The 18,801-nt window shown below is 26.4% G+C and overlaps 1 protein-coding gene across 1 annotated transcript in view; it reads left to right on the forward strand.

Moving 5' to 3' along the window:
* LOC136072061 (diacylglycerol O-acyltransferase 1-like) overlaps positions 1-11,201 on the forward strand; it is a 74,697-nt gene extending 63,496 nt beyond the window's left edge. Inside the window, exons 13-17 of the mRNA XM_065820168.1 lie at positions 3,594-3,638; positions 3,883-3,995; positions 7,463-7,528; positions 7,971-8,058; positions 10,716-11,201. Coding sequence (XP_065676240.1) covers positions 3,594-3,638; positions 3,883-3,995; positions 7,463-7,528; positions 7,971-8,058; positions 10,716-10,922 — 519 coding nt within the window. The 3' untranslated portion in view covers positions 10,923-11,201. The remainder of the gene's footprint in view (positions 1-3,593; positions 3,639-3,882; positions 3,996-7,462; positions 7,529-7,970; positions 8,059-10,715) is intronic.
* Positions 11,202-18,801: the final 7,600 nt, after the last annotated feature.

An 18,801-nucleotide genomic window follows, 5' to 3' on the forward strand; every position in this document is an offset into this window, starting at 1 on the left:
GAAACTGGAAATACAGGAAATTGTTCCAATTTTCTTATTTGGTTGCTAATAGCAAATTCAGCTTTTGAAAAATGTTCTTTGACCTGCCCAGACAAAAACATCTTCATAGTATAAAACAGTTTACTTATCCACCTTGTTTTATGAAGGGCACCAGGATAGACAAATTTGAAATTTATAACCAAATTTGAAATCTGTCAATATATTCAAATGGATTTGACCATTATTTTGTACCATAAATCTTTTTTTTTTTTTTAAATAATTTTATTCCTTTTCAAAATAATTATCAAATCATGAATATTTGGTCATTATTTTTAGTTATAAAACCACCAAGTCATAAGAGCTTTTCAAAATTATGTTGATGTTTATAAAAACAGCACTCGCTAAAACCCCAATTTACATACACATGCAAAGAAAACAACATCAGTACTAATTTTATAAAAACATACACGCCCAAAAACAAATTGCATATACATGCAAAGAAAACAATATCAGTACTTATTTTAGTTTTCTAAATCTGCTTATAGTGGGAATGATTTATTCAACAAATCCAAATATTCTTATAAATAACATTAGAGAAGAGTTAAATAGATTTTTTACAACCAAAAATCTGATGGCTTTCCTGGCATGGCCAATAGCTTTATCCTGATATACTGGTGTTAGCCTGTTTTGCAGATCAAAATTGAGTTATTTTAATGCTATACTAACAATAGGAAGGTAAGTATCCGAGTTTTATAAGCTTTGTCTAGCCTTATTCACAATTTGAATTGGTGTTTTTATATCAGAGTATTATTCTCCTAGGTAAATTACCTTTACCGTAATTAAGGAGTTTTACCTTCCCTATAGCAGTTTAGTAATTATTAGGATATTTTCCATTTTAAGCATCATTTTCTTGCACAACATTGGAAAAGTGTTTGTTAAAAGGTGAATCAATAAAGATAGAAACTTAATTATACAACATAATGACATATTATATATGATATTGACATATTATGCATATTGACATTTTCAACTGTCAAAGTTTATTTTGAAGTCACTCAAAGTTACTCATTACCATAGTTACCCATTTTTTAATATTGTATATAAGTCAATGAAAATAGTTGTTAAATAATGAACACCCATATTATCACCTCTACATGTATGTATATATGTATGTTTGTATGTATGTATGTATGTATGTATGTATGTATGTATGTATGTATGTATGTAACAGGGACAAACCCATACCAGCAGTATGGTCACCCAAAAATGTTTATTATTTATTTTACTTATGCTTTTTTATTAAAATACAAAAAAAAAGTTTTGGTTTAAAATGCATTATGAAAAAACTAATTTTTTTATTTATTTTAATTGGTTCATTTTTTCTTTACAATGATAAAATAGATTAAAAAATAATTACTTGCCTCGACTCGTTTAATGTTTAAAATTGTCATTTGGTTAGTAACCAAACGGTAGGTTTGAAAAAAAATTTTAAACTTAATTAAAAAAAACTCTATTTAAAGACAATGGAATGTATGAATTTTTTTTTTTCAAAAGATAGAATTTTAGAATATTCATTCAGAGTAAAGTTAACTTTTGCTTGTTGGCAATTAAGAGTTAACTGTTTAATTATAAATTAACTAAAATAAAAATTTCTTAATAATAAAATAGTAATTGCGAAAATTTAATTTTGAATGAATGAACTTTTGGTATGTAGCTTGTTATTTTATTTTATGTTTAGAAAACAAAAAAATGAAAAGAACTTTTTCAAAAAGTTTTGTTTCTCTTCATATTCTTTTTGACTTTCATGATAATAAAAATAACTTAACTTTTACACTGCTTGCCCCAACCCTCAGCCAATGTAGCAGCACTTCCTTGTAGCAGCAGGCTATAAGATAGTTGATGTAGCAGCACTCCCTTGTAGCAGCAGATAGTCGATGTAGCAACACTCTGTGGATGTTTTACAGTAAAGAAGAAAAAAATGTTAAGAATGTTTTTATTTTTAAAAAAATAAAACAAAAACATCGAGAATGTTTTTAAAATAAAGTCTTTTAATTTGTGTTTTTGTGGTTTTTTAATTTAGTTAAGGAAACTAATTAAACAATAAGTTTAATTAGTTTCCTTAACTAAATTAATGCATTTTGTGATAATCTAACTTTAATTTTTTCAAATTAGAGTAGTTAACAGTTTTTTTTACCACAAACAGTAAGCTCAAGTCTTTTACATAATATTTTACATTTTTTTGTCACATTTTTCTCATTTTAAGAAAAATGAATTTTAGTGTTCAGAGACATCAGATATCTGTTTATTGATATTGCATTTTATCTGAAGTATTTTTTTTTTACATTTTAGTTTTAACACAACATATAAATGCAGTTTTTTCGCTAAATACAAAAATTTCACAGTGTTCATTTGAAGACAAGGCACCCATTTTGGACATCTGTGATTTCATCTGTAAATTCATCAACTCATAAACTTCACTAACTTGTAACCTTTTAGGGCAATTGTTTTGTTAAATGCAGATCGTAACACACTGTAATATACAACCACAACTTACTCAGGTGTATGTAATACCCTACTGCCCTTATTAAACAATTTCAATAAAATCAAAAAACTTATTAAAAAAATTTTTTAATTTTGTAAAAATTACCATTGCAACTTTATCTCTTTCCCAACCTCATTTATTTATCATACTGTCTATAATCCATCACTTTGTATCGAGTTTGTATAAACCAGACAGTTCCCATCGAGAGCAAAACATTAATAAAAATAAATGCTTATTTATATTTTCAAATAAATATCAAATAGATTTTTCAATATAAATTTACCTTTTCAATATAGTTAACAATAAGATCAAATGTTTTGAAATAGTTTAGTAGAAATTGTTTAGCTTTAATAAGTCTTTGAACTTTTAACAAGAAAGGGGCAACAGAGACATGAATGCTTGTTTCTGTTTATCATCCACTTTAATTTTTGATCTAGACATGAGATGTAACACATAAAACAATACATTTCCAGTTTTCCCTACATAATTAAATAATTAACATATATAATTAAATGACAACTAGCCTTTTATATTTAAATTTCTCTAAGAAAATATATCTTACATATCATACAGACCATTTGTTGCCAACCGTTTTATCATAGCAATAAAAAATACTGAATTGAAAGTAATAGTGCACATAAAATATATTGAGTTGAAAGTAATAGTGCACATATTGATTAGGCATTTCAGGGTTTGTTTGAAAAAGTCAAGCAGATTACCTCACAATTGAAAGTGTGCTGAGTTTAAAGACATGCAGCTCTTTTACTCTAATAGATTGTTTTAGCTCTTCTCTATAGAGCTGAAGTGATGCGTTCAAAGCATTCTTATTTTGTAACATACTTTTAGCATCATCAGAATCAGACAATTTATTGAGTCTTATTTTTTATATCCTAAATAAGATGCTGCTTTATTTTGTGACCAAACAAAGTAAAAAATAAATATTATAAAAAAATAATATTTTTCAAAGTTGCTTTTTTTAAATGACCATAGGACCTTATAACATAGTCTTTTTGTTATGAATTTTCAAATTAAAATAGCTAAGTACCAGTCCTAATTTTTAATGTTTTTTTAGGAGTTAGATTTGGGTCGTCTCTTTGAACGTATTATGAAACTAGCTGTAAGTAGTATTTTTTTTTTAATGTTTTAATTCCTGATGCGACGATGATGAGTTTATTTAAACATTTTATATTCCTGATGTAAATTTAAATATAAAGTTAATAAAAATACCATGCACAATTCATGGATCAGTTAAAGTTCTAACATAGCATTTAAATTTAATTTAACAGATCAGTTACAGTTTTAACAATTTATTTAAATTCAATTTTTAACGGATCAGTTACAGTTCTGACATTTAAATTTAGATTCCAAATCATTTATTGTGGTTACTGGCGTTTTATGCATATTTTCACAGTTTTCTCAATATAGTATCAGAGGTTCTTTATTTTGGTGATAGAACATTTTATAAAGATTGGTGGTATTTTTTATTTATTTTTTATTTTTACAATTTATTTTTTAGTTTTTTTTCTAATTATTTTTGGTATTGAATTCTGAAAGTAAAATATTTTTAAAAAAAGTTTCTTTTAATATTAGCAAATTTTAATAAATAAAAAGTCAAAAACAATTTTTTTTTTTTTAAATTTTAGTGAATTTTAATAAATAAAAAGTTAAAAAATTTGTTTTGAATTAAAATTTTGTTATAAATTAAAATTGACTAAAGTTAAAGTTTATTTAAAGCACACCAATGTGCTGTAATTAAATTCTAACTCTTTCACCATTGTGAAAATGTTTTATCTGAACAAAAATGTTGAAAAATGTCAATTTTTTGCCAAGCTCAAACACTTCTAGGTCGGCATTGCTGAATGCGAGCCCTAATTCTGAGAACTGAATTGCTGACATTCATAACTTTTGAACATTAGGAGATTTTTTCACTAAATAACAATGAATTTTGATATTATAGATGAATTTTAGTCTTGTTTATAATGAGTTTGTTTTTAAAGCTACTCCCTTGTTTCTTTCATATATTTAAACCTTGAGTTTTGCAGTAATATTGTTCTAATTTTGTGAAACTTTTATTTGCATTAGTATAAACATACATTAATTATAAGTTTCCACTATCTCTAGAAGTTATCTACCTTGATTAACAAAAAATCTTAGCAGTGTTTGCAAATTTGTGAGAGTGCAAGGTAGGGTTATCCTGGTCCAAAAATAACCTTTTATAAGCTTTTATTGACCCAGGTGATAATAGATTTACTCTTCCCAGCGTGATTTTTCCTATCCATATGTTGATCCTGGAGTTATTGTAGTTTGAACTATTTTGCAGATGTCACAAACACAGAATGATTGGTTTCTGGTAAGAACACTAACTCTGACTTTTAAGAAATTATAAAATTTTCTCAGAATAATGTTTTATCTCCTTTATCAGTCTTTCTAATTCTTTTCTACATTTAGTACAGATACCATTTATAAAAATAGCTATTGCTTAAATCCAAATGATTTAAAAAAAAAAAAAGATAAAAAAATGCATGTGTTAATAATTTTTCTTGCAGTTTACTACAAGGAAATGTATTGTTCAAAATCTGTTTTATTGTAAATCTGTAACATTAGCGTTATTTACTGTAATTAATCTATTATTTAATATTTGTCCTAAAAATTACACAAGATCCAAATACATTGAGGTATAGGGGAGGCGGGATAAATGACATTAAAAAGACTACTATAATAAACTTGGCTAAAATTTATCTGTAAAATTTTAATTTGGTGAAAAATCTTTTAACGTTTAAAAGTTATGACTTTGTAAAGTTAAATTATCCCACTACCATCCCACCGTCCACACATCACCCCAAAAAATAGAGTAGTTTGTAAACTCAACATAATCATATTTTTAAACAATAAAAAAAAAATTAATATACAAAACTTTTAATTTTTATTTGCCTTTAAAATTTGACAGGGTAACCTGATTTTTCTGGTTAATATTGTTTTCTGACTTTGATCACAGTAATTCTTTTATTTTTATTATTATTATTATCACCAGCATGAATATGAAAAACTTGCAGCATCTTTGTTAGTTACCTACTATAAACTTCAAAAATTCTGGATCTCCTTGTTTATATTTATTTTATTTTTGACCTTGACAGACTATATTTAAAATATAGGTTACTACTGTACATGGTACTTTTTTTCAAATAAATTATTTTATTTATAACATTATTTTAATTTAACATCATTTAACATTATTCAAATAAATTAGTTATAAAATTTTTTTTCAAATAAATTACTTTAGCTTTTTATTCATTGAGATATATTTTTGATCCACATTGAAAAATGCCCCTTCACTTTTTTCTTTTTCTTTTGAAAATATTCTAAACTAGAACAAGACTAAATTTTATATATCATTTTTAACCATTCTGAATATAAATATATATATATATATATATATATATATATATATATATATATATATATATATATATATATATATATATATATATATATATATATATATATATACATCATTTTTAACCATTCTGAACTTCTGCTATTTTTTGTTGAAAGTTTACCGTAAAATCGCCTAAGTTCGGTCACCATGTAACTTCGGTCATTTAAGAAAAAATATTTAAAAAAGCATGCAAAACTCAAATTTTACAAACTTTTTTTTCTGAAATAATATTTGTAATTAGTTCATAAATATGAATCTATAAAAAAAAATGTTTATATTCAGCCTGCTGAAATAATTCTTTAGCAAAACAGCTATTTAAAAAAGTGCATATTAAAATCTAAAATAAGCAAATTATTATAATAAATGATCAAATTTAATCTTAGTATTATTAAGAATTGCTAAATTAATTATATTTACAAAAAAAAATTAATAAATTTTGAAAATTGACTACTTTTTTTATAAAAATTAGTGAAATTTTGAAATACTCTAATTTTGGTCATTCAATAATAAACATCGAAGAAGGCAATTAGCGTAATATTGTGAAATGTTGATAAGTATTGCGAATGTAAAATTTACAGGTAGTTTTACCTGTAAATTTACCAGTAAATTTTGACATTTTTATAATGGCTACATATCATAATATTTTATTTGAATAAAAAATTTGTTCATAATTTCAAGCTTTCATAATTTCATAATTTCAAAAAAATGTCAAGCTTGTGACATTTTTTTTTGGATATATAATTACAGCTCAACGACAATTATGGATACGTTGCAAATCCTGTACGATATGTAAAGAATTGGCAATAAACATACAAAGCTCATTTAAAGCAAAGTAGTGTTTCTTTGTTAATTGAAAAAACCTTTTTAAATCAATTAAAAAACATATTTTTAATTTTATTAACCAGTGGCGTAGCAAATGTGATAATGGTCAAAGTAATAAAGTAGTTGACTAATTACAATAAAAATTAAAAATACTACTACTTACATTTAAAAAGGCCTTTTTTTATGTGCTCTTTCTTGTTTTCTTTGGTGCCGCAAAAATACTTTTTTTTTTTGAGCTTGGAGCAACACCCTCCTTAGTTACTGGTATTACCTGAACTTATATCATAATTTTACAATAAGACAACATTTTAAAATTAGTTTTCATTATTTGTGACGTTAAGTTGTTGAGTATTTATATAGCGGCTGAACTTATGAGATGCTATTGAAAGTTTGGTCAATGTAGATGTTTTTACTTTAAATTAAATTTTGAGTGCTATTTTTTTTTTTTTTTTTTTTTTTTCATTTTTATTATTTTTACAATATCAATTATCAATATAATTTTCTGTATGTTTCAGGAAAAAAAATTCAAATTTTTTTATTTATGCGTGATAAATGTTCAAAGTTTAAGTGTCCAAACTTAGGCGATTTTACAATATATAGAAATATAAAAAAAATTTTAATTTTGAGAATTTTTATAATTTTGATTAAATAATAATTTGTTATTATTCAAATGTATACTTAAGGAATGCACCAAATGTAGCAATATTTTGGCAAAATTGGAACATTCCAATTCATAGGTGGGCTAAGAGGTAAATCTTTTTTTTCTTTTAAAGCTAGTTATAATGAAATTAATTCTTATTATTGATGGTTACACTCTTTTTTATTTGTATTCACTTTTTTCTTACATAATGAGTGCATATAAGAGTGATAATGTTTTTTTGATAATGATAATGTTATATGTTTTATTAGTATTTATTGAGTATTACTTTATGAGTATTATTTATATGGGTTTATTTATATGAGATTTTATGAATATTATTTATATTAGTTATATTTTATATAACTCATATAAATAATATTCAATAGCAATAATTGCACTATTAAATAATGATCTATATATGATTTTTTTTTTATGTTTTTTTTTTGTAAGTATACTTTAAACAGAAATAAATCAATATAAGTAAGAATATACAATTATGATTTTGTATATAATTAGGAAAGGACTCCATAAATGCATTTTTATTAATTTAGACATGTGTATGAACCAATGCTTCGCAACAAATACTCAAAGTCACAAGCAAGCATGTTTGTCTTTTTTCTGAGTGCCTTTTTTCATGAGGTATGTTTTTCATTTTTACCACCTAGTAGTTTATTAGCTAATGTTGCTATATTTTTCAAGGTGGTTTATTATTACACTTTGTGAGGTATCTCTCATGTGTTAAAAGTGTAAACTTTGAGACGTCGTGTATGAAAGAATGCATAGGTTAATGACTTACCTGGTAGTTGGTCAACTATCAAAAGTTAGTCAGCCATGCAAAGAACTTTTTAAACTTGGTTTTATATTTAGATTTAAAAAATATATATCGGTCAACTTACACAAACTTTGTACACTAATATAAATTTTGTACAAACCTAGTTAACAACCTAAATCATGCTCTTTTTTTTTTATCCATTTATTTAATCACAAAATTGTAAAAAATGAGGAGACAGGACAAAATTATCAGTTAAACACAACAAAATTCAGCACCCTTTAATCATTAATTACTTAAAAACTACTAACAAATTTGTTTTATTTGTTTTTTGCACATGGAAGCTAATTTGTAATTGTTCGATTGTAATGTTTATGTTGTCTATGGTTGCACACGGAAGCTAATTTGTAGTTGTTTAATTGTAATGTTTATGTTGTTAATGGGCGCACACGGAAGCTAATTTGTAGTTGTTTGATTGTAATGTTTATGTTGTTTATGGGCGTACACGGAAGCTAATTGGTAGTTGTTTTGATAGTAATGCTTATAAGTATTGGTTATCATTATTATCAGATTAAAAAGAATGAAAAAATACTAAATTGAAAAAAAGTTTTAAATTTTTTTTTCAAAATCCTTCATTGTTACGAATTGACATTTCAAAATTGGCGGGTGTTTCTCAATCCTTAGTTGGACTTATTTTGAGACGGAATCGGAAAAAGGGAAGGATTTAAAGATAAAATAAAGCAAAATCTGTTATTCACTCTATAATGGCAAAGTCATGTTAGTTAAGAGATCTTGCGAGAAAATTTAAAGTCAAGCTTTGATAGGAAAAGTACTTAGATCTCAAGAATGTAAGTCATATTGATAAATGAATTAAAGCAAGTTGTTCAAAAAAATTTATATAGACTTTTGAACCTCAGTTTATTCCAACTGAATAAACTGAGAAATTTGTTCCCAAGTTTCTTACATGTTAAACAATCTGCTCCTGTAGTTTTAAAAATACATAATACATTACTCCTAAAATTTTGAAAGCATTTGTATATAAAAGAATTGCCCTTTATTATAAAGCATATGCCCACAATATTTTGGCCTGAACAAAATGGCATTTAGTTTGTACTTAAATAAGCAATTCCCCTTAATTGTTTTGAGTTATTAAAAGTTATTGGTAAATTATAAAATGAAAGGCAAGAAAATAACTTTAGATAAAATAAAATATTTTAGGAAAAAATGAATGAGGGCTTGAAAAAAAAATAACTCAAAGCAAGATCCAGCAGATGATGTCAAGTACTTGCAAAATTGTTCAGTTTCTAAGTGTCTAGTAAAAAATGTAAAAAAGCCATCTCTGTAGTTAACACATATTTCAACTATGTTGAAAAATGTGTTAACTACTGGCTTATTTACATTTGATGATGAGATGGCTTTAATTTTTTTATTATTATTGTTTTATTACCAATAAAATCTATATATAATCTGAAATGGTTTCAAATTAATTAGAAGCAATAAAGTAATGGTATACAGTAATAAAAAAATTGTATAATCATCAATTTTTAAAATTATTTTGTCAAAATAATTGTACAAAAATGAATTGAACAAATATTTTTTGATAAAATAATATTTACAGTACAAATAACATTTGTACAATTATTACAGATTATTTTTTTATGCTTTGATGTGTCAGTAAACTATTGTAAATAATAATCAAATAAAAGAATTTTTTTTTCTTTTTATGTTTATATAAAGTTTTTACGAAAAAGTTATATAGGGGAAGTTGGGACACAGTGGATCGGATTTCTTAATTTTTTTAATTGAGCAAAAGTTAAAATATGTATTATATTTTTTTCAAGGCGAAATGATTGAGATATATGTCCTTCATGATATGAAATCACCGAAATCAAAATATTTATTATCTAGCGACTCACAGAAAGGTTTAAAGTGAGTTATATTATATGATTCACTGTACCCCAGTACTGGGGTACAGTGAATAAAGGAGCATAGCCGTGAATTAATGATAGTGAATAGGGGATTAGCCAAATAACTTTGCGACTGAGGAAGTAAAGGCATTGTACACTATATTTTTGGCATATTTTTATTAATAAGATTTGTATAAAATCGAAATAATAGACATTTTGAAAATTGAGACGAAAAAAAAATAATTTTATTGATAACAAAACCTATAAAAATATTCAAAAGTTAAAAGCTTATTCAAATATTATTTATAACTTGAAACTAAAAAAATGTCCATTTTAACAAACAAACTACATTTTCATGTAGTTTGTTTGTTAAAAATACATGAATTTAATCTTTAAGATCATTAATGGATCCTAGTGAATCACTGTGCCCCACCATAACAAATTAAGTTTAAGTCTAATTTCTTGGGACATGAGTGTTGTTAAAGGAAAAGCTAAGCTACTAAAAGTAACCATAAATATCAATAATCTCCAACTTCCCCTACTTTTATAAATTTTTACAATTTTTACTACAAGTATATAAAAAAACTAGAACTTGTTGATTGTTTTTTTTTTTTATTCAGTTTATCGTGAGTATTCCACTACAGATGTTTCGTCCATATGCTTTTTTATCCATGTTAATGCAATTTCCACTTGCCATTTTGACTTCTTCAATGAAAAATCCTTGGGGTAACATTATGATGTGGCTCTCTCTTATTATTGGTCAACCGTTAGCAATTATGATGTATTACCATGACTACCTTGTAGAACATTCAGTCATAAAAGTTTAAGTATTTGCATCAGAGAAAAACTAAAAAATTTAAGCTTCTTATGATTTCTTTAAGTTTTTTTTAATGTGATTTTTGTTGTTTTAAAAAAAAAAACTAACACTCTTTGTTAAGTTGTTGTTTTATAACTTTTATTAAGACTTTTATACTCCAAAATTGTTAGTAATGCTTTTTTTTTTAATTTTATTTTTTTATTTCATTATTATTATATTGTAAATCTAAAGAATAGTAATTAATTTATGTATTAGCTGTATATTTTGAGAAATTATCATTACTGTTGTGTTCTAGATATTTTTATTCGGTTTTTTATTCTGTATTATTTATTTTGATAAATTTTAAACTTAAAATTTTTGATGAAATTAAATATAGCAATATATTGTAAAGAAAACATCTTGATTTAAAAAAGTTGTTTTAATAATGCAAATAGTTTCTATTCATGGACTTTCAATATAGTTTGTTACTCTAGCACGCGCAACTTTATAACACTTTTAGTTTGTGTCATGTAAGCTTTAATTTGCTTTTATGTTGTTTTATTGTGTCGTACTTTAAGTCAGTTTATTCGGTGAACAAATTCGTTTCAAACAAATTAGTCCAACGGCGCACAGTAGGTCATTATGGTGAGTCAAACCCCTCAAAACCAACTTAATATGTGCAACTTTTTTTTTTTTACCTTGACTCAAGTAGAAAAACATGTTTAAAGGTAAAAAATGTGATCAACTCTAAATTACAATCTCATGTGTGTGCGTGTGTCTATATATATATATGTATGTATATATATATATATATATATATATATATATATATATATATATATATATATATATATATATATATATATATATATATATATATATATATATATATATATATATATGGGCAATTCTGCGAGAGTGGCTGTCGTAACATTTGACGTTCTTTAAGCTATTAAAAATGGAAATGACTTGAAACTTTCCAGTAATGTGAAATTATATCATATAATTTAGTATGCTAAAGTTACAGCATTAAAGTCTTAAACTTTTTTTAAAAAAAAACTCTACGTAGAGTGAGGCAATGTTTACTTTTTACCACTTCTGAACAAAACAACTTTGTCAGACTTATTGCATCGAACGGCCTCGTAAAAAAATTCATTTGGTGTATGCATCACATATTGATATTATATGCTGAGTTTCATAGTTTTTACTTGAAGTTTTACAATCATTTTTACATTGTTTTTTTTTTGTTTTTTTGTTGCGACGGTCGTAAAGAAAAATCAAATATTAAAAAACAACAATTAAAATAACCCAGTCAATGATGTAAGAAAAAATATATAAATGATTATTAAAAACCATGTAAATTATGTTTAAAAAACGCACTATAACATCAAAGTTCTCAATTATGCTTTTACGATTCGATATTTTTAACGCTACACAATAGAACCAGATTTGGTAGTCCTTGGCCTCGGCCTTGCCTTCGTCTTGACTTTGAAACTGTTGGCCTTGGCCTTGGTCCTCAAAAAAAAATACATAAAATTAAAGAATTAAGGTTTTTTTTACTGTCTTTGGTCTTGAAAATGTTTGCGTAGGGGTTGGCCTTGAAACTCTTGTTCTCGGCCTTGACCTTAAAAATCTTGGCCTTGATCTTAAAACTCTGAATAGGACTATAAATAAACGTCAAAACACGCTTATACACCTTACCTTAACTTATAACTTTTACACCTTTAAAACCATGTTATGGTATAATAAAATAATTTTTTTTAATAACTTTTTTTGCTTTTAAAGTATTTTTAAATAGTTTGAAAAAAAAGAGTTATGTAGTTAACTAGTTTTTGCTTTTTATATATGGGCGGAATTGCCCGTATAGGGGAAGTGGGGGCATAACCGCTCCCGTAACGTTTGTATTAATGTTATATGAAAATAACTAGTAAATCAAAAAAAAATTCTTTTTTCAAATCCATGCTTTATGCAAGCAGAATTCTATTGGGCCTAGAAATTCTTTTTTTGTTATCTTTTGTAGAAGGAAAAATTACTGTTACGTTTTTAAATTTTTTTTTTATTAATTCAGTGTTCTTATGGGGAAATACAAATTAAATTTTTGTTAACTTAACTTTTTTTGGTCAAATTTTTCCATTTCCTTGTATTGTCATCGAAAATGATTAAGTGTGCAAAATTTGAGCAAAATTGGTTGAGAAAAAAGCTTTCAAAAATTGATTTCAAATTTTGTGGCACACAAACATATATATATATATATAGAAAGTAACCTTATATAAAGCATGGAAAAATGAAATGTGTTTTTTTGACAGTTTATTTCCATAACCACATTATTAAGCTTTAAATTGATGCCATTAAGAAAAAAATTAAACGGCTTTTAAAAATGTTAATCACAAAAATTACATTTAGTGAAAAAAACGGTTTTGCCCCCATTGTGAGGAACAACCGCACCCTCACAAAAATCGTTGGGGATACACTTTTCGTGGTACATTTTCTTTACTATTGTCACAGCTCAAATTATTTGCTAATTATGTTGCACGTTTGCATACTGTGTAGACATTCTTTGTATTTACAGTCTGAGTTTTCTCACTCTTAAAAACATAAAATTGAATTAAAAACTCATTTATGAAAATTAAATTAAAAAATACAAAATCTAATTTCTAACATCTCAAAACATTTTATATTCAAGTTTTTACATGAACGCGTTCAAGTGTGACGATTGTAATTATTGTTATTCGTAATTACCTAACTTTGATAAATATCAAAAGTATGCGGTTGTGCCTCCTGTGCGTCTATGCGATTCTGCCCAGAGGACAGTTTTTAGAAAGAATACAGTTTCATAGCTCGCTTATTAGGTCATGTTTATATCAAAAATGGTATTGACTTGATGAAAAAACGCTGAAAACACATATCTTAAACACTAAAATCAAATATTGTATAATAGTCAAAAGAAATATGATGTAAATGTAATACTTTTATCAAAATAAACATTATTATGCACAACTTCTTAGAAACCTAACAGGCATTATTTTTGAAGAAAAAAATTTTTCTAACCGCACTAGGTGCTAAGCTTTTTATTATAAACGGTATCCAATCAAGTAATTTGTGTCATGTTACCAAGTCATACATTTTGCTTTGAAAAACTGAAGAAAACACATTAAAAACGATTTTAGATTTTTAATCATCTAAGTCTTGTCAAAACTTATTTAAAATTGCACCTTTAATAATGTTGTAAAGAGTTATGGAACATTCGTTAACGACAATGTGATTTTCGTTTAATAGTTTTTTTATTACAAATTTTTTTTATTATGTTTAATTTTTATTTATAGTCTTTAATTAATAGTTTTATTTATAATAAATTTTTAATTATTGTCTAAAGTAAAGCTCAGCAACTCTAAAAAAACTTTTTACATTATTAATATTTATTGGTTTTAGAAAAGGTTTCAGAAATATTTATTGGTTTCAGAAAAGCTTTTGACATAGTAGATTCCAGACTACTGATTTTAGAGCTAAAACATGGTTTTTCAACTGATGCTTTGAACTTAATAAGGAATTATTTTCATAATAGAAAAATACTAAAAAAGTTAAAGACGCATATTCTAACGAAGAACAAGTCAATATCAATATACCATAGGGTTCAATTTTACCTCTTTTTTTTTTTTGATTTTCATCAATGATCTACCTGAATATTTTACATTATTTGAATCAACATTATTTGCAGATATCACAACACTTATGACAAGTGATACCAATATAAACCATCTAATAACATTACATGCTGACTTAGTCAGCATGTAATAATTTTATCGAGTGGTGCAATGCTAATAAACTCGACATCAATTGGGATAAAGCTAAAACAATGATTTTAACAAATAAGCTTACATCTAAAATAATATTGCCAATATCAATCATATTAAGTGATAAGTTCAAAATATTTAATAAATTTTCTTTGCTTGTTGTCATTATAAACAGTAAATCACATTTTACCGAACACAAAAAAATAAATAAAAGCAAAAGCATATAAAAATTATTCTCAATGACTAATATATTTGGTCTAGCCTTCAAAGTTCGTTTATAATTTTTCAAAACATTCATTCTACCTAACTTTGATTACTGTCAAGTAATCAAAGTTAGGTAGAATCAAGTCTTATAACTTACTACACGAAAAAAGAGATCCAAGCAAACAAAATGATTTTATTTTTACTACGCAAAATTAATATTCAAAACAAAGATGTATTTTAAATCAGTGATTCCCAACCGGTGGTACATGGACCCCTGGGGGTCAAAAGGAACTTTTGAAGCAGACCACAATGTATACGTTTTTTTAATTCTAAATATTTTAACAGTTACTGAATTTTAATTTTGATATTTTTTTCTGTTTAAAAAAACAAATTAAATCTTAAATCAAAATTTAATTTATGCCAGAAAACTATGCTACACAAAATCTGTGTAAGTAAAACAAGGTCGTATTCAAATGAATTTATGAAATATAGTTTTACCTATATGCCTAAAGAAACCATTAGCTACCCACAATTTGTTATAAAGTACTAGGAAATGAAAATATGAAACCCTCAAAGCTTGCTATTCACTTGACTAAATGCCATTCTAATCTTCAAACAAAAAGTTCTAATTTTTTCAAAAAAAGTTTTGAATCACTAAAGAGTTCTAAGTTGGACAAAACTGGGATTATTCACCAAACTCAGCATAATATTGTAGAAGCATCTGGCTGAAGAAGTTATAGTTCTGTGTACAATAGAAATCGTTAGATTTTTATTTGGAGAAGAACCTGTAAAGAAGATAATATATCTTTATGAAATACTACAGTCAAAAGAAGGATAACTGACATCTCATCAAGTATTAAAGAAAATGTTATTAATGAAGTTAAAGAATCACCATATTTTCTTATTCAGTTGGATGAGTCCTCAGGTGTAAGTTCAATGACACAATGATTGTATTTTGTAGGTATTATTTAAATAAAATAACAAATTCAAGGAAGAACTTTTGTTCTCTTCTAACCTTGAAACAACCACAAAAGCAGCTGATATTATTGAAACTTTAAAACAGTTTTTAAATGACAATCAATTACAATAGAAATATTTATTTGAATTTACTACTGATGGAGCTCCTCCCATGATAGGTTGTAAGTCTGGATTGCAGACTAGGGTAAAAAAGGTTGCTCCAAATGTAGTTGGTGTAAACTGTTTTATTTATATACAGTCTTTGGCAACAAAAACTTTACCAGGTAAAGGTTTGAAAGCTGTATTTAATCAATTAGTCAAATTGGTCATTTAAAATCTTCTGCTCTCGACTATTTTACTCTATTGCTATTAAATTGACTATTTACAAAACTTTGCTCTGACCTAGATACTGAGCACAATATGTTATTGTTTTATATTTCAGTACAATCGCTATCTGCTGGGAATTTTTCGGAAAGAATTTTCAAGCTTAGAAATGAAGTGAAAGAATTTTTATGTCAAATGAAAATAGGACTGGTAGAATATTTTGAACTTGACAATTTTCAAATAACAACTGCTTACCTTGTCGGCATTGTGAGTCATTGTAACAAGTTAAACTGCAACTTCAAGGGAAAAACGCTAATGTCATTACACACTCGGATAAACTGAAGGCATTAATGAGAAGCTCAAACTGTATTAGACTAGAATTAATAATGGAAATTTGATCATGTTTCAAAATATAAATAGTGTAATTGGAAGTAACATGCTTCATGAAGTCATTAAGACAGAAATAGTTTGTCACCTAGATTAAATTTTTTAATGAACTTGGTAACTATTTTCCAGATAAACCATTTATTTTTATTTTTTTTTAAACATCTTCGCTTCCAACAAGGCTGCAAGCAGCTACTAATTAAAGTTGGAAGTTACTGAAAGAGAAAAGATGAAGATTGTAGAGCAAGATAACGATTGACAGATGACTTAAAAGATTGCAAACTATATGAGTCAGGAAAGCAAGATGAAGGAAGCAAATTTCAAAGAGCTGATGTTCGAGGAAAAAAACTAGACGAATAAGCGTTTTTGGAGCACTTAGGAACGGTCGCAGAAAAAGGATGACACTTAATTGAATGACGAGTAACACAAGAATGAATTATAGTAGATGGCACAAGAGACCCTAGCTCTTTAGAGCAGTGCCCATTATAGTATTTGTAGAAAAGAGAAAGAGAAGCAACATTACGATGATGTGATAATGGTTGGAAGTTGGCTGCAAGAGCAGGTCCAACTATGTTTACAACACGTTTTTGCACCTTGTCTAAAATAGAAAGGGCATCATTCGAAGATCCGCCCCAGATATGGCAACAATATTCCATACAAGGCCGGATTTGAGATTTATAGAGATAGAGAATAGAATCCGAAGTAAGAAAGTGACGAGCTCGATAAAGAGATGCAACCTTAGCAGATGCTAATTTTGCAACTGATTTGATATATGGTTTCCAAGAAAGATTGGAAGTAAGAGTTAATCCTAGAAGATAAAGAATAGGTGACTCACCGAGTACGTCACCGTTTATAAATATAGGAAGATCTAAATTATTGCGATAACGATTGGCTGAAAAAAATTGAGTTTTATCTGAATTAAAGTTCACCAGCCACTGAGAGCCCCATGTTGTAGCAGAAGTAAGATCCTTTTCAAGCTCAAATGCCCCCTCCAAGCAATCAGAGGGTGTTGGTTTTTTATCACGACAAGAATAAATGGTAGTGTCATCAGCAAACAAGGCCACCTTAGATGAGAGAAACAATGCCACCTTAGATGAGAGAAACAATGCCGCCTTAGATGAGATTTAAGCAGTGAAGTTATTGTATCACCATTTTCTTGTGATGTGAAAAATGAGAAAGAGGAAGCACAAGAAGGATTTATAATGCTAAAGATTGATACCACTTTAAAATAACACCATTAAATAACTTCTGGTTGAAAATGAGGAATTCATATCCATTATGTTCATCGATTGCACTTGAAGCCCTTAATTCTTTTTAAACATCTTATTTGCGTGAAACCGGGTTTTCAACCATGCTATTTCTTGCTAAAACTAAAAAAAGAAATAGACTCGATATCGATGCAGGTTTTAGATGTGCTCTATCAAAAACTAAACCCAATTTTCAGATAATAATTGCTAGTAAGCAGTTCACATTGACCAATTTTTATATCATATATTAAAAGAAAGATAAAATATTTTTGTGTCATTGATAGTCTAGTCGGTTCAAAATAACCTTAAATAAAATATTATCTTAATGAATAAAAATTACATTATTAAAATATTCACCTTTTAATAATTTTTAAAAGCAAAGGGTTCCATGGAGGTTTAATGATATATAATTTGGGGAACTAGTTAGAAAAGGTTGGGAACCACTGTTTTAAATCAATCAACAGCTTAAAGGGTACAACCTACAAAGTTTTCATTATCGATTTTTATGCGGAGCACTAAAACTATGCAATAAAATAATTTTTTACAAGAAACCGATGATTTCTTATTTAAACAATTTGATTTTATTAAGTACAAGTACAGCTTTAAAGTGTCCAACAATCATGATGAACAGTCTTTTTTCAGCAATATAATTAATAAACACTGTAATTGTGATTTATTTTTACTGAACAACATCAACTCAATTACAGCACTTACAATTAGGTTTGATGGCAATATAAACAGAATAAATAACAATATTGACTTTTATGTAAGCAAAAAATTTAGAATATAAGAAAGGCTAGATATTAATTATAGCTTTTAACATCTTTCATTTTGTATTTACAATAATTTATTATACTACTTGTATCTTATATTAAAAATACTTCTATTCATCAGCAATGGTAAAAGACATATAGTCTATAGAATAGAAGTTAAGAAATATAAGTGGTTTTTAAATGTAAATTATTGTGGATTATTGTATTGAGTTAAATTTTTGTGAACAAGA

This window comes from Hydra vulgaris, chromosome 15, assembly GCF_038396675.1.
Source record: "Hydra vulgaris chromosome 15, alternate assembly HydraT2T_AEP".
Taxonomy (NCBI): Eukaryota; Metazoa; Cnidaria; class Hydrozoa; order Anthoathecata; family Hydridae; genus Hydra; species Hydra vulgaris.